This window comes from Cervus canadensis, chromosome 4, assembly GCF_019320065.1.
Source record: "Cervus canadensis isolate Bull #8, Minnesota chromosome 4, ASM1932006v1, whole genome shotgun sequence".
In the NCBI taxonomy this organism is placed as follows: Eukaryota; Metazoa; Chordata; class Mammalia; order Artiodactyla; family Cervidae; genus Cervus; species Cervus canadensis.
The window spans coordinates 69098368-69113713 of record NC_057389.1 but is presented as its reverse complement, the minus strand read 5'-3'; the positions used below and the strand labels follow the sequence as shown (position 1 = coordinate 69113713).

The following is a 15346-nucleotide window of genomic DNA, read 5'->3' as shown; positions in this document are numbered from 1 at the left end:
CCGGGTGGCCCCCGGGAGGGGGCGGAGAGTGAGCGGCGGGCGGCGGCGGCGGCCCGGGAGGCCCCGGAGGCCGCGGTGCGGTCACTGCGAGCCGATCCGAGCCGCGCCGATCGCCATCCGGCCCCGGCCCCCTCGCGCAGTCCTAGCCGGCGGCGCGGCCCGGCGGGCCCGGCGGCGCCGCAGCCCATGGAGCTCGAGAACATCGTAGCGAACACGGTGCTACTCAAGGCCCGGGAAGGTGAGGCTGTCGGGTGCAGAGAAAGCGGGCGCGCGGCCTCCGAGCTCGGCGGGGTGTCTCAGCCGCCTGATCCCCTAGGGCAGCTAGCTCCATGCCCCGCACCTCTCGCGGACACGAGCGCTTCCGGCTTGTGGTCCTTTTCCTCCGCACCTGCCCTCCGGGAGCCGGAGCCCAGGAAGGGGCGGGGGTCAGGCCGCCGCCCTCGCGGCGAGTAGGGTGGTGGTGGTGGTGAGAGGGTATGAGAAGGAGACAGGAAGGAAGAGGGAAGGGTGGGACCTCAGCCCGGGGAGAGCCTCTCTGAGGCCTCTCCCAGGTGAGAGGTTAAGAAGATGCCTCGGGAAGGGGAAGGGGCAGCCAGCCTACCCCACGTGCCCGGGCCCAGATTCAGCCTGGGTTGCGCCCAGCCTTGGCCGGCGCAAAGTTGGTGCAGGGTAAAAGGTTTGGAGAATGAATTAACCGAGGCTCTGCCGTAGCAGAGCCCACCTGAGGCTGGGAAACTGCTGGTCATTTATGCTACCTGCATGACTGCCACTTGCTTGGAACTTCAGGACACTGGGGACAGAGGGGAATGGGTAACAGTTTCTGCTGTCAGGACTAGTGGGGCAGATGGCACAGAAATAACTGGAGGCTGAGTTTTGAAGGAAGGGAGCATGCCAGGCTGGTAGGACTGTTAAGTGCAAGGCCTGGCAGAGGGAGCCTGTCTAGTGAACCTGGTGTTACTGAGTGCCTATGTTACCAGACACCTGCTCTATGAGGGCCCTGGGGATGCATAAGGACCAGACCCTGTCTGCCCCTCACCTGCCATTGTTCACCTCAGTAACATAATCACCAAACACCTACTCTGTACCCTGTCCTGTCCAGGGTGCTGGGGACCAGTAAAGAAGAAGACATTTCTCTTTGAAACGCTAGGGCAGGGAGGTCAGGACTCTTTGCTGGGCTTTCAGGCAGGTAGAGCCATCTGCACTGCCTCCCTGACCTCTTTTACAAGTGGGAAACTGAGGCTCAGATCAGGAACTGGCCCCCAGGACCCAGCAAGATGGGTTGACTCAGGCCTAGGACACAGCATGTCCCCGGTGCAGCCTGTAGGAAACAGATGCTTTCTGGCTCAGCATCTGGTGCCCCCTGCCTGCCCTATGCATGTTGACCCCGGGGAGGTGCTGCCTGGAAATAGGCATGGCAGGCTGGGTCCTCGGTGCCCAGAGCCTTCTTTATCTCCTGTCCCTTATTGAGTCCTGGGGCTAGGCCTTCCTCCCAGCCTCTGGGGGCATCTGCCGATTCTGTTCTGCCTCGTCATCCAGCCAGCCAGGGAGGAGGGGAGGGGAGAGCCTGGCCAGGCCTCCCTCCATAGGGCTGTAGCCAGTTCAGGCCTCAGGCCTGCTGAGAACACTGCCTTGCCTGGCCAGAGGATATAGGCACCTTCTGACAGGCTTCCTTAGGCCATTGGCGAGGCATAGGAGGTTATGACCAGACTAGGACCAGTTCCTTCACTGGAGAATCCTTACTCCAACCTGGCCCTGTCCCTCCCACCTTGATGACTCTAGACAAGTCTTCTCTCTCTGAACTTCAGTAACTCTTTTTGTGGCATGGTTGAGGATGGGACATTGAAAACTAAAGGAAATCCCAGTTGTCACTGAGTTCTGAACCCTGGTCTATAGACTGAGTGCATTGGAATCCCTTCATGAACTGATTGACAGTTTGGCCCTAGGTTTTTGCCAGTTTCCCAAGTGATCTGAGGCCCTGAGTGATTTGGAATTGCATGTATTCAGTTGACACCTGATAGATGCCGGGCTTGTTTGGGTTTGGAAAAGAGCTTGACCTGGGGTCCTAGAGAGCTGGGTTCGAATCCTGCCTCTGGGACCTCCAGGCTTTGTAATCTTGGACAAATTGATTCCCCATTTCAGGGCTTCAGCTTTCTCATAAAATTGAGCCAGGTCTGTCAGAGTTGCTGTGAGAATGAAGTGGGACAGCATTGGGGGGTGTGAACCCTCACTTAATCCTCCTCCCTTCCCCAGACCCCCAGAGACATGGGAAAGGGTCCAGGCTGGGGTGGGGGTGGGAGGAGCCCCGCTGACTCTGGTGGCAGTTCCAGGACAGGATATTTGCATGTGACTCTTTGCCGCTGCCTTGATGTGGCTGAGAGGAGGGGGAGGAGGAAGTAACTGGTGGGGGTAGCAGGCGGATGGAGGGTTGGGTGAGGGACTTGCGGGGGTGGGGGAGGAGTTCCCCTTCTGGGGAGGCCTTGCCCTAGGTTGATGGTGGGGGTCTGTTGCTCACTCACAGTGGAGCAATGACTATGGGGTGTGCTGGGTTCAGGCTGCGGGAGGGCTGCTACCAGGTTTCCCAATGGGGTACCCTGCAACACTTCCTCCTCTAGGCAGCTTAGGTCAGGCAGCCCACTAGAGGACCCAGCCTTGCCCCCTCCCTGGAAGGCGGCCCCTTCTACCTGCCTTCAACCAGGCTAGACAGAAACAAAGCTGCATAAGCCATGGGGGAAACTGAGGCCAGGTGAGGGAAAGTGATGGCCGGAGATTGCCACTGACTTGTTGGAGCTGGGACCCACCCCTTGCCACACCTCTACTGAGTACTGGACACAGACTCTGTTAGTCATCCTCACAATACTTCTGGAGGACCTGAAGTCCACATGGAGAAACTGAGGTTCCTAGAGAGCAAGTTAGGGGCTTCCCTGGCAGCTCAGCTGGTAAAGAATCTGCCTGCAATGCAGGAGACCTAGGTTTGATTCCTGGGTTGGGAAGATCTCCTGGAGAAGGGAATAGCAACCCACTCCAGTATTCTTGCCTAGAGAATTCCATGGACAGATCAAGGGGTCACAAAGAGTTGGACACGACTGAGCGACTAACACAAGAGAGCAAGTTACAGTCTGAAGTGTAAAGGGCCGATTCAAACCCAAATCTGTAAGATGCCAAGACTCAGGCCCCTTCCACCATGTTCAACCTCAGGACCCACAGGCCACACCTGTCTAGCTTTCTAACATGTTTTATGTATTTGGCTGCAGTGGTTTTTTTTTTTTTTTTTTTTTTAATAATACAGGAACCGGTATTTCGTGTAACAGTCCAGATTCTCGGCTGACTTTGAAAAGTCTGAAGAGTTGGCCGCACTGAGCTGGCATTCCTGCCTAGTCAGGATCAAGCAGTCAGCTGCAGTTGTGCTGCAGCTGTCTCCGTTTGAGGGGTCCGGTTCCCACACTCCCCACCACTCACTGTTGTCTCCGATCTGGTCCCTATTTACCGCACCTGTCTGATTCTGTAGGCATTTGAGCTGCTGCCCAGCGGCTGCAGATGAGGGATCAGCTAGGTAGAATGAGGTGGGTGTCAGGACCAGGAAAGTAGGAGTAAGAATTCTGAGTGCCAGGCCTCCTGCCACCACCTCTTTTGCCTCTGATGCAGGGTCCCATCATAGGGGCCTGGAGCCTCCCTTGTGGCTCAGCTGCCCTCTGCCATCTCTCAGGCATGTCCCAGGACGTCTCGCTTCTGGGCCTGGACTTAACACAGTTCCCCCCACTATTGTGTCCTTCTCTTCATTTGGGAGGGAAACTCCTACCTGCTTGGAAGCAGCTGAGGCTTGCTGAAGCTAACTGGAAACCCCACCTCCCACCCGCACCCCCGCCGTGGCCTGGCCTCATGCCCTTCTTGGTTGTTCCACCCTTCTTGGCTCTTCCAGCCTAGGAGCCCCTAGCAGGAGGGCCTGGGGCCCATGTGTGTCCTGAAACCCAGCAAGAGCATGCTGCAGGCAGAAGGAAGGCCCACGGGGCCTCTCAGAGTGGACTGGGCCTAGGCTGGACCCTGAAAGCCTCTGTACCACGCTGAGGGTTGCAGGGAGGCCAGCAATGGCAGGACTCAAGAACTAGTGCCTGTTTGCTTCCACAGGTGGTGGCGGGAATCGTAAAGGCAAAAGCAAGAAATGGCGGCAGATGCTACAGTTTCCCCATATCAGCCAGTGCGAAGAGCTGCGGCTCAGCCTCGGTGAGGCCTTGGTTGAGACCGTGGGGTGGGGTGGGGTACAGAGGCAAGAGAGTCCTGGTGTGCCAGGGGAGCCTCCCCTGAGACCTTGCCTCTGGGCAGAAGGTTGTTGGGGTTTCGGGGAGCAGAGAGATGGAGGCTGCACCACCCAGCTGAGTTTCAGTTCCTGGGTCCAGGCTGGGTGGAGGGCAGACAGCACACAGGACAGCAGTGGGCGGTGGGGGTAGGTGGGGGGAGAAGCCCCAAGTCAGATTTGGGGGCGGTCTGAGGGAAGCTGCAGAAGGGAGGACCAGGCCTCGGCTGAGCAGGGCTCGGAGGACAGAGCAGAATGTGCAGAGGGGGCTGGAGTCAGCTCACACACTGACCGTCTGGGGCGGTGGGGTGGCGGAACCCAGGCCTGTGCGCAGCCCTACCCAGCCTGGCCCTGGGGGTGCCCAACAGAGCTTTGACCAGCAGGGCCCAAGCCCCCTCTGACGGCCTGCACGTGAGCCAGGAGTACACCATGGCTGCTTCCACTGCTGGGAAGGAGGCCTAGCCTCGAACTTGCCGGAAGCCACAGCTTCCTCCCACACTTTCGCCAGGCAGGCAGCAGGTGTGGGCTGGGCCAGAGCCGGGCCGGAACCACACAGACCACACCCAGCCCCAACCATGACGTATGTACAAGTAGTGTGAACCGGAAGTCAGCAGCCGGAAGTGAGGACCCCAGCTCTGGAGCCACACTCCTGCTTGTGTGACCTTGGGCTAATTACTCAGCCTCCCGATGGCAGTAACAGTGGTGTTGCGTCAGTGCTGTGGCGAGGGTTCTAAAGGAGACAGTGGCTGCCATACTGCAGGGCTGGAAGCTGTTGGCGGGGGCTCCGGGCCTGGCGGTGCGGACAGGAGTGCCTGGCCGGCAGGCTCCAAATCCAGGAATCCAGCAGCTCCCACCTCTGCCTGCAGAGCGTGACTACCACAGCCTGTGTGAGCGGCAGCCCATTGGGCGCCTTCTGTTCCGAGAGTTCTGCGCCACGAGGCCTGAGCTGACTCGCTGCACTGCCTTCCTGGACGGGGTGGTGAGTGCGGCCCAGCCCCACACCGAGGGTGGGCAGAGGTCCCGGGCCACATGTGTGTCCCGTCTCCTCACACCTGTTACTCCATCCAAACCCCAAGCCTTCTCTGCCTCCCCCCACCACCCCCGCAGGCCGAGTATGAAGTGACCCCTGATGAGAAGAGGAAGGCGTGTGGGCTGCGGCTCATGCAGAATTTTCTGAGCCACACGGTGAGTTAGCACTGGTGCAGGGATGAGGGTCGTGGACAGAGCTCAGTGATGGTGAGAGGAATGACCACTGCCTGTGCAGAGAGTGCCCCTGGAGCTACTCCAGGCTCACCAGGCGGCACCGTGGGCAGGGAGCCCAGCAGCTCTGCTTCACCATGCCTCAAGGAGAGCTGCAGAATTCAGCCACTAAGCAGGCTGTGCACCCCTGGCCACCCAGCACAAGCCCGAGATCTCTGCCCTGGCAGTGGGCAGGTCCCTGCATTGACCTGTCTGTGGCCTGTCCCCAGGGTCCCGACCTCATCCCTGAGGTCCCCCGGCAACTGGTGACAAACTGTGCCCAGCGGCTGGAGGAGGGACCCTGCAAAGACCTCTTCCAGGAGCTGACTCGGTAAGACTCTCCCTGCCCTCAGGCTGAGAACTGTGTCCTGAGGAGGGGGTTTCTGCAGACCCAGAGGGCTATAAACAGTGCAGCAGGTGGCGAGCAAACTCAGTGTCTCATCCCAGCCTTGCCCCTGCTCTGTGACCCTGATCAGGTTGCCTCCCCTCTCTGTGGCATCCTGGGCTTTAGCATCGGATATCCGTCTCCCCCACAGGTGGGCTAGCAGGAGGGTTGGCCAAGGATTCTGCCTTTTAGGCTGAGCATACACATAACAGGGGGCCTGGGCCATCGAGGGGAGGATGGGGGGGTGTCAGGTGCTGACCAGAGGCTGGGCCTTCTCGACAGGTTGACCCACGAGTACCTGAGCGTGGCCCCTTTTGCCGACTACCTCGACAGCATCTACTTCAACCGTTTTCTGCAGTGGAAGTGGCTGGAAAGGTGAGCTCCTTGAAGGCTGGCCCCAGGTGGGCCGGGTTGAAGGGGTTCTCATGGGTCTCAGGCCCCTGCTCAGCTAGTGTTTGCTTCCCAACCCCTTGTCCACAGGCAGCCAGTGACCAAAAACACCTTCAGGCAGTACCGAGTCCTGGGCAAAGGCGGCTTTGGGGAGGTGAGTGGCCAGGCCAGAGCCCAGCAGAGTGCAGGGGTGGGGTAGAGGGGACCCTGACCATCCCTTTACCCTCTCTGAGCCTGTAACCCCCAGGAAGGCCACAGCTGGTCCCCATTTGCCCCATCTATCCTGGCTACAGGTATGCGCCTGCCAGGTGCGGGCCACAGGCAAGATGTACGCCTGCAAGAAGCTGGAGAAGAAGCGGATCAAGAAGCGGAAAGGGGAAGCCATGGCACTCAATGAGAAGCAGATCCTGGAGAAAGTGAACAGTAGGTTTGTAGTAAGTACAGACAGGAGATCCCTCCTTTCCCCCGCGGCCACACTGGCCCTCCCCACTCACTGGACTAAGACCTCTTCCCTCCCTGACCCGTCCCCTCCAGGCACCGCTACCTCTCCTGCCCTCAGAGATGCCTGGGAGGGGCGGGTTTGGGATGTTGACACCCAGCCTGGGAAGCAGGATGGCCCCAGGGAGTGGCACTAAGAATAGTTTTTGGGTGGCTGGCGCTAGCCCCGCCACCAGGCATCCCACAACCTCTGCTTCAGGGGTCGTGTCCCCTTGGTCACAGGTGAGCTTGGCCTATGCCTATGAGACCAAGGACGCACTCTGCCTGGTGCTGACGCTGATGAATGGAGGTGACCTCAAGTTCCACATCTACCACATGGGCCAGGCTGGCTTCCCTGAGGCTCGGGCTGTCTTCTATGCGGCAGAGATCTGCTGTGGCCTGGAGGACCTGCACCGGGAACGTATTGTGTACAGGTGCAGGGGCATGGCCCTCCCGGCCAGGGGCCGCAGCTAGGCTGGGGTAGAGGCTACAGAGGGATGTTGGGGTGCTGGCACCGCTATTGCGGGCACAAGTCTGTCGGACCTTAGCTTGGGCTCTGCACTCACCCACGCTCACTAGGCTACTAGGCTCAGCATGGCTCAGAACCCAGGCTCTGGGGTCTGGTTAACCCATGTGTGAATCCCTATGTGGCCTTGGCCAGTCAACTCCCTGCTCACAACATTTTTTTTTTCTGGGAGGCAAAGATCCTAATTCCTACAAGCCCCGCAGCTTGTAGAGAATGAATGAGATAATGCTGGAAAGTACACACAACATGGTAGTGGGGAGCTCTGCCTAGTACTATTACTAGTAATGATTTCAGGCTTCCCAGATAGCTCATCTGGTAAAGAATCCTCCTGCAATGTGGGAGACCTGGGTTCGATCCCTGGGTTGAGAAGATCCCCTGGAGGAGGGCATGGCAACCCACTCCAGTATTCCTGCCTAGAGAATCCCATGGACAGAGGAGCCTGGCGGGCTACAGTCCATGGGGTCGCAAAGAGTCAGACATGACCAGGCGACTAAGCACAGCAGCAGGGGGTGGCCCCGTTGGCTGGCCGGCCCGCTGAGCAGCGTCTGACCCTGCCGTTCTCTCCTTACAGGGACCTAAAGCCAGAGAACATCCTCCTAGATGACCATGGTGGGTGAGGGGCCCCTAGGGGCGGGGGAAGAATGGGAGAGGTGTGCCCATCTGCCTAATGGGCCTCCCTGCTTCTCCACCCACATTCAGGTCACATCCGCATCTCTGACCTGGGGCTGGCTGTGCACGTACCCGAAGGCCAGACGATCAAAGGCCGTGTGGGCACCGTGGGCTACATGGGTGAGTCTGCCTTCCCCCTGACCCGCCAGCCTCCTGGGTCCTCTTGTTGTCATGTGTCCTGTCCCACCACTTCTGTTGGGAAATCTCCTGTACCTCACGGAACAGAAAGAGCTGATGTTCCTCTTTTATAGATGAGGAGACCAAGACTCAGCCAGGGCCCCAAACACTGTGAATCCACAGCGTTCACGCACTTGCATAGTCATTGAGCCCCTCCTACCGACTGGGCCTGAAGGTGGCTACCAGGGAAAGACAAGGGCCTCACACCGGTTTTCCATAGCCCTGGTCCTCCACTGCCCCAACCTGCCCGTGATAGGAGAGGGAGTGCCCATCTATGGTAGGGGCCATGATGAGGCCCCGAATTCCCCTTGAGAGCACTTGACACAGTAGACAGAGCTCCAGCTACGCACTCCACCGTCTCCTTATGTGTCCAAGGGCCACACTCTGCTTCTCTCGGCCTCACTTTCCCTGACTGCAGCCTGCTCCCAGGGCTGCCCTGAAGATGAAGAGGCAGTAGAGGTACCCCCCACCTGCCCGCTCTAGCAGGCAGTAGACACCCAGCAAATGAGTTGCCATCTCCTTTCCTCTCTTTGACATTGAAGCTAGAGGTTGCAAACTGGTAGCCACACTGGGTCTCATTTGGCCTCCATCTGTGTTTAAATCAAATTGTTTTTCAAACAACTGACGTGGTCACCAGCATTTGGTAACCCAGATGGCTTCACGTTAAAAACATGATTTCTGACTTCTCTTGAAAGCTCAGAAGACCTGACCCCCCACCCCCACCCCACCCTGCAAGACCATACCAGCTGCCCCTGGTGGCTGTGCGCTGCCCTACTCCCCGCAGTCCCCACCAGGCTGCTGATGGTTCCTGCCTGGCTGGTTGGTGCCAGTGGGTGTTTGAACTGATCCCTGGGCTTGACGTGCGAGCTGGGCATTCCCAGGGCCCCAGGGCTTAATTCTGCCTCCCGCCCAGCCTTAATTCCTGCTGTCCCTCCCAGCCCCAGAGGTGGTAAAGAACGAACGGTACACCTTTAGCCCGGACTGGTGGGCACTCGGCTGCCTCCTGTATGAGATGATCGCAGGCCAGTCGCCCTTCCAGCAGAGGAAAAAGAAGATCAAGCGGGAGGAAGTGGAGCGGCTGGTAAGGGAGGTGCCCGAGGAGTACTCTGAGCACTTCTCCCCACAGGCCCGCTCACTCTGCTCCCAGGTATGGCCGCCAGAAGGAGGCCCAACCAGCCGGGGCTGGGGCTGGGTGTACCTCTCCCAAGGATGCCCTAACCGCTCCTGCCCTGCTGCAGCTCCTCTGCAAGGACCCCTCTGAACGCCTGGGGTGTGGTGGGGGCGGCGCCCAAGAAGTGAAGGAGCACCCCCTCTTCAAGAAGCTGAACTTCAAGCGGCTGGGAGCTGGCATGCTGGAACCACCCTTCAAGCCTGATGTGAGTGCCACCCACTCCTGCTGAAGGCAGGGCCAAGCCCAAGCAGAGCTGGGGGCTCTTGGAGCATTGATTGGGACCTTCTCGGTGCAAGCATTAGAAAACTCAAGTGGGTTAACCAACCAAATAATTCACCAGGCTCCTAAAAATGAAAGGCCCCAGAATAGGCCTGGCTTTTGGCACACTGGATCCGGGGCTCCAGCAGTGCTGCAGGGATTCTGTATTCCTGCTCTTCCCCACTACTGGCTGTGTGCAGGCTTCTCACTTGGGCAGCTGTCCCCTGGGTATCAGGCCTTCATCCTAATAACTCAGCCACCCTGGTAGACAAAGAGTGCCTCTTTGCTCATTGCCTGATTATTCAGAGGCCCCTCAGCAGCCACATCAGGACCACGTGCCCACCCGAGCCACTCAAGTGGGGAAGATTGGTCTCCCAAAGGGAAACCAAGATTCCTTGCCAGCAGGGAGAAAGGCCACTGGACTGGCAAAACATCCACTTCCCCCTACACCTGGCAATGCTGACCTCCCATCTGTGAGCAGAACACTGCCCTCTGCATAGTGTCATTCATTTACTGAGCTTCTCAGTGGATCAAGCATCTGCTGGCAGAAACATCCTGGAGTCATCAGATTCTCAGTGGGAAAAGTCCAACTCAAACTTAGGCCCAACATGGAGCTTTTTGGTTCATTTGGCCAGGAAGTCCCAGAGTAGGACCAGCATCAGTGTTTCACACTGTGTTGCCAGGACTCCACCTCTTGCCACTGCTTGTCACCTGTTGACTGTTCTCCCACTGAATTCAAGCTTCTCAGTATAAAGTCATAGGGAAGGTTCTGATTGGCCAAGATTAAGTCATGTGCTTGCCCTCACGTCATGTGTAAGAGGACTGAGTCCTGTGATTGACAGTTCACCAGGAACACAGGGGAAGAAGGAGGGTGATGATGGGCAGGCCAGATTGGTGGCTGTCAATCATGCATGTGATTGTTTACACATTCAACAAAATATCTGAGTGCCAGTATGTGCCAGATCTCAGAATTCATAGGGTCAGTAGGACACAGTCCTACCTTCATGGTCTAGTGGAAAGACAGAAAAATAAACCAGTAAGTGAAAAAGAAGTGGTGGAGGGGTGGGAGTATTTTTGGACAGGATGGCCTCTGAGTAGCTGATGGATAAGTATCAGTAGAAACCTAAAATATGTGTAGGAGAGAACTGTGCCAGGATTTGGGGCATGAGCATTCCAGGAAGGAGCAGCCAGGCATTGAGGTCCTAGTCCAGGGACCAACCTTGAGAGGTGGAGCAGCAGTGGAGGCCAGTGTGGCTGGAGTGGGTGTGGACAGGGAAAGAGGGAATGTGGAGCAGGAGTGTTGAGGGGTGGGGACGGGTGGTGGGGCCATAGAGCTGGGAAGTGGGAGTGGGAGGCCCCTGCCTCCAGAGGACTGCATCTTATAGGTGGGGCTCACCAGCGCCCCGAGGTGTTGGCCTTGCCATGGGCAGTTGAACTGCAAGCCTGACTTCTGCAGCCTGCCTTAGAGCTGGCTGTCCCACTCAACTTTACTCCAGGTTCCCTGCACATCATCTCAGTTAATCTTGAAAATCAGTGCCCTGGAGTTTAACTTTTTTAGAAGCAAAGTGTTCTTGATGGTGATACAGTTTTTAACAGCTTTATTGAGTTCATATACCATACAACTCACTTCTTTTAAGCATATAATTAAATGACTTTTAGCATAAAGATGCAACCATCACCAAAATCAATCTTAGAACATTTTCATCACCCCTCCCCTCCAAATACACCCTACTCATTAGCAGTCACTCCTCATTCCCCTTCCCCTTAGCAGCCACTAATCTACTTTATGTCTCTCTATATTTGCCTGTTCTGGACATTTCATGTTGACGGGATTATATAATATGTGGTGCTTTGTGACTGGCTTCTTGCAGTTTGCATAATGTTTTCCAGGTTCACCCGTGTTGTAGTTCTTCCTGGTCCTGCATTCCTTTTTTATGACTGAATAATATTCCATTCTATGAATATTGCACCTTCTGTTTATTCATCCATCGATGGACATTAGGGTTGTTTTTCATTATGGGGCTATGATGAATAATGCTGTTTTGAACATTCACATACAAGTTTTTGTGGGGACATATGTTTTCATTTCTCTGGGACATATACCTAAGAGTTGAATGCTGGCTCATATGGTAACATGTTTAACCTTGGGAGAACTGCTGACTTTTCTGAAAAGCAGCTGTATGATTTTACATGATGATGTTTTGACATCCTTAACAGTAGGATTTAGAAAACAACAACGTAAAGATGAAAAAAGAAGTGGCTTTCTGGAATGAGGTGGGCTCCTGGTGGGGGGCTGGGGGCACAGGGACTGTTGGCTGTGAAGCAGAAGGAGATGGAGTATGCCATTGGACATCCCAGGACAGAGGGACCCATCAGCTCCAAGCCCTGCATGGGGTATCCAGCTGAAGGGGCCAGCTGAGATTCAGCCTGCTGTCCCCTTACCAGTTACCCCCAGACAGCTGTGTACAGGCAGGGGGCGGGGGGGGCTCCCTATTATTGATTCCATATGGCACTGTGGGGACTGATGGACTGTCACGGGTCAGCTATGCAGCCTCATCAGTCCGTGAGCAGAGAGGGGTAATCATCCCCAGTTTAGAGGGAAACTTGGGCCTCAGGAGGGACTGTCATGCTCAGGAAGTGCATGGGGCACTTTTGTTTTTGAAGTAAAGTTGATTTACAGTATTGTGTGTTAGTTTCTGCTAGACAGCAAGGTGATTCAGATAAGATATATGTACGTGTTTATGTCCATGTGTATACACACTTCTTTCAGATTCTTTCCATTGTAGTTTATTACAAGGTATTGAATATAGCTCCTCACACTATATAGTGTGACTGTGTTGTTTATTTATGTAATATATAGTCATGTGTATCTGCTAATCCCAAACTCCTTATTTGTCCTCTCCCCTTCCTCTTTGGTAACTGTAAGTTTGTTTTCGATGTCTGTTTTGTAAATAAGTTCATTTGAATCTATTTTTCTAGATTCCACATGTGATGTCACTATATTTATCTTTGTATGACTTACTTCACTTAGTATGATGATCTGTAGGTCCATCAATGTTGCTGCAAATGGCATTATTTCATTCTTTTTTATAGCTGAGTAATATTCCATTATATATATACACATACCCAAACATACCACATCTTCTTTATCAGACATTTATCAGACAGACATCTATCAGACAGACATTTAGACTGTGTCCATATGTTATCTATTGTGAACAGTGCTGCTGTGAACACTGGGGCACCAGGAAGCTGCAAGGGTCAGGGCACACCCAGCCCCAGCTCAGGGCTGAATTGGTCTCCTGTGGGGTCTTCCTGTCTGACCACTGCCTCTGTTCCCCCAGCCCCAGGCCATTTACTGCAAAGATGTTCTGGACATTGAACAGTTCTCCACAGTTAAGGGTGTGGAGCTAGAGCCCACTGACCAGGACTTCTACCAGAAATTTGCCACGGGCAGTGTGCCCATCCCCTGGCAGAATGAGGTGGGGACCTGCCCGGCTGGTGGGGGGTGGTCTCGGGTGGGGGGTGACCTCTGGGTCAGCGCTCACAGCTGCCTGTTCTGTGGCAGATGGTGGAGACCGAGTGCTTCCAGGAGCTGAACGTCTTCGGGCTGGATGGCTCGGTTCCCCCAGACCTAGACTGGAAGGGCCAGCCGCCAGCACCCCCCAAAAAGGGACTGCTGCAGAGACTCTTCAGTCGCCAGGTAATCCCCAGCAGTGTCCTACCTTGGCCCCCAGCCCAGCTCCTGGGGACGGCGGGTGGGAGGCAGAGCTGGTGCCCGTATGTGGGGGAGTGGGCAACCTCCGGTCGTGTCAGCGGTGCCCAGGGTCTCTGGCCTCATTCCCGCCTGTCCCCCACCCCTGGCTGGGCTCATGGCCTCTTTTCTCTTTCCAGAGGTGAGCAGTGTGGGCTTCCCGTGGGTTGGCCTTGCTGCCCGGCCCCGGGGAGCCACAGACAGCCCTTCCATGGCAGAGGCGACATGTGGGCGAAAGAAGTCTGGTGCCCGCTCCCTACCCACCCTTCCCCTCCCACTTCCCCCTCCCCTGCCATGCCCTGCACCTGGCACCTGCAAGCAGCAAGCCTTGCTTAGCCGTGTTGTCTCCCCGTGCCCTGCATCCACCAGCCCCAGATAGAGGGCCCTGGCAGAGCCTGGGATCCACCTGGTCCCTCTTAACTTCAGCCTATTGCCAGCAGCCTCTGCACTGGTGTCCACACGTGTCCAGCCTGAGCTGCTGCTCTGGGCCCCTCGTGGGGAACCCCCTCCATGGAGCACAGCCCTGGTCAGCTCCTGGTTGGCCCTGGCAGGGCCGGGCCAGGTAAAGGCCCTGGTGGCTAACTGCGCGCGCTCTGCCTCTCTCCCTCCGTGTCTCCCCTGCCCTGCAGGACTGCTGTGGAAACTGCAGCGACAGTGAGGAAGAGCTTCCCGCCCGCCTCGAGCTCCCCACCCGCCTCTAGCCCCCAGCCTGAGGCCCCCCCGGGCGGTTGGCGGTAGCAGCTACTGCGAACGCTGTTTACAGTTTTGCACAGTGGTCTTCCCCATTGTCCACTCAAGTCATGGCCTGGGAGACAAAGTCGGAGCTGTCCCCAGTGCCCTCTGCCCCGGAGCCCCTGGTCTGGCTGAGTGGTCAAGGCCTGGGCTGTCCCCTGGGACAAAGGTGCGTCCCTTCAGCTCTTGTCTGTGGAGCTCGGGGCTTTCTGTATTTATGTCTTTGTATGAATGTATATAGCAACCAGAGCATTCTTAAGACTCACCCTGGAGCCGGCAGAAGGGCTGCTGCCGCACACTCCAGGCACCTCAGGCCCAGCTTGGATGGGCAAAGTTGGGCCAGGCCAGGCCAGGCCCGGCCCCTGGGCCCTCAGCACTGTGCTTGCCACCGCCGACCTCCGAGTGAGACTCGTGCCTGCCGCTGCCACCCTGGGTTTAGGCCGCCACCTCTGGGGCCCAATACCGTCCCTTCTCAGCGCCTGTCAGAGCTGGATCTGGGACCACTGGGTCCCCTAGGCCTGTGCCAAAGTGTGACCAGAGACTGGGCTGCCCCTGGGACCCCTCAGTCCACTGCCCAGGCTGTCCCAGACGGGTCTGCCTCTGCCTTCCAGCTCCCGGGACACCTCGTCCCTTGTGCTGGGCCCTGTCCTGGAGTCACCTCTTGCAGAACAGCCCAGGCCACAGGAAGGGAAGGGGTGGGGGTGACACTGACCAACCCTCAAACATTCCAGACTCCCCTCGAAACAGACACATGTGCCCAGCAATAATCCGCCCCTCCCTGTGTGTGTGTGTGAGAGAGAGAGAGAGAAAGAAGGGGGCAGGCTGAGGCTGTGTGCCTGCATCCCAGCCCCAGCCCTTCCCAGACTGATGGCCCTCTTGGTCCCAGTGTTAATGGTAATGTGGGATACAGGGCCCCAGTTTTTCCATATTTAAGGCCGATTTTTATTACTCATTTTGTCCAATGTAAGCTGCCACGTGTCTCTGTGAATACAGTCCGAGCACAAACCTGGCTAGCTGCCCCTGCCTGCCTCTTTCTTGGCCCTGGTGGTCCAGGGATCTCCTCGCTTCCCTGGCCCTGCTGGAAGGGGGAAGGGGTTGGAAGTGGGGCTGGTGGAGGCTGCCCTTCCACCAAGGCCTAAAGGCCTCAGGACTGATCTTGGGGTAACCTCTCCAAGCTCTGGTGGCCTTTGGGTCCCCGCTAGGGTATGGGTCTGACCCCGCCTGTGCTGAAGAGGCAGGCTTAGCTGGCAGTATCCTCCAAGACCAAGGCGGCCTGGCCA

At 56.8% G+C, this 15346-nt stretch overlaps 1 protein-coding gene across 3 annotated transcripts; it reads left to right on the top strand.

The window, feature by feature from the left end:
- The first annotated feature begins 5 nt into the window (after window positions 1-5).
- On the top strand, window positions 6-15075 carry GRK6 (G protein-coupled receptor kinase 6). 3 transcript variants are annotated; one of them, XM_043465774.1, is made up of 16 exons: window positions 6-238; window positions 4123-4218; window positions 5155-5267; window positions 5396-5473; window positions 5758-5858; window positions 6195-6287; window positions 6393-6456; window positions 6596-6736; window positions 7023-7213; window positions 7877-7914; window positions 8005-8094; window positions 9090-9298; window positions 9390-9527; window positions 12925-13062; window positions 13149-13283; window positions 13964-15075. In XM_043465774.1, the coding sequence occupies exons 1-16, from the start codon at window positions 187-189 to the stop codon at window positions 14033-14035; spliced, it is 1749 nt and encodes a 582-aa protein (XP_043321709.1). In that variant the 5' UTR covers window positions 6-186; the 3' UTR covers window positions 14036-15075. The 3 variants fall into 3 exon arrangements, with proteins under 3 accessions (XP_043321709.1, XP_043321710.1, XP_043321711.1); XM_043465775.1 differs by lacking the exon at window positions 13964-15075 and adding an exon at window positions 13475-13955; XM_043465776.1 differs by lacking the exon at window positions 6-238 and having other exon boundaries at window positions 5049-5267; window positions 13962-15075.
- Window positions 15076-15346: the final 271 nt, after the last annotated feature.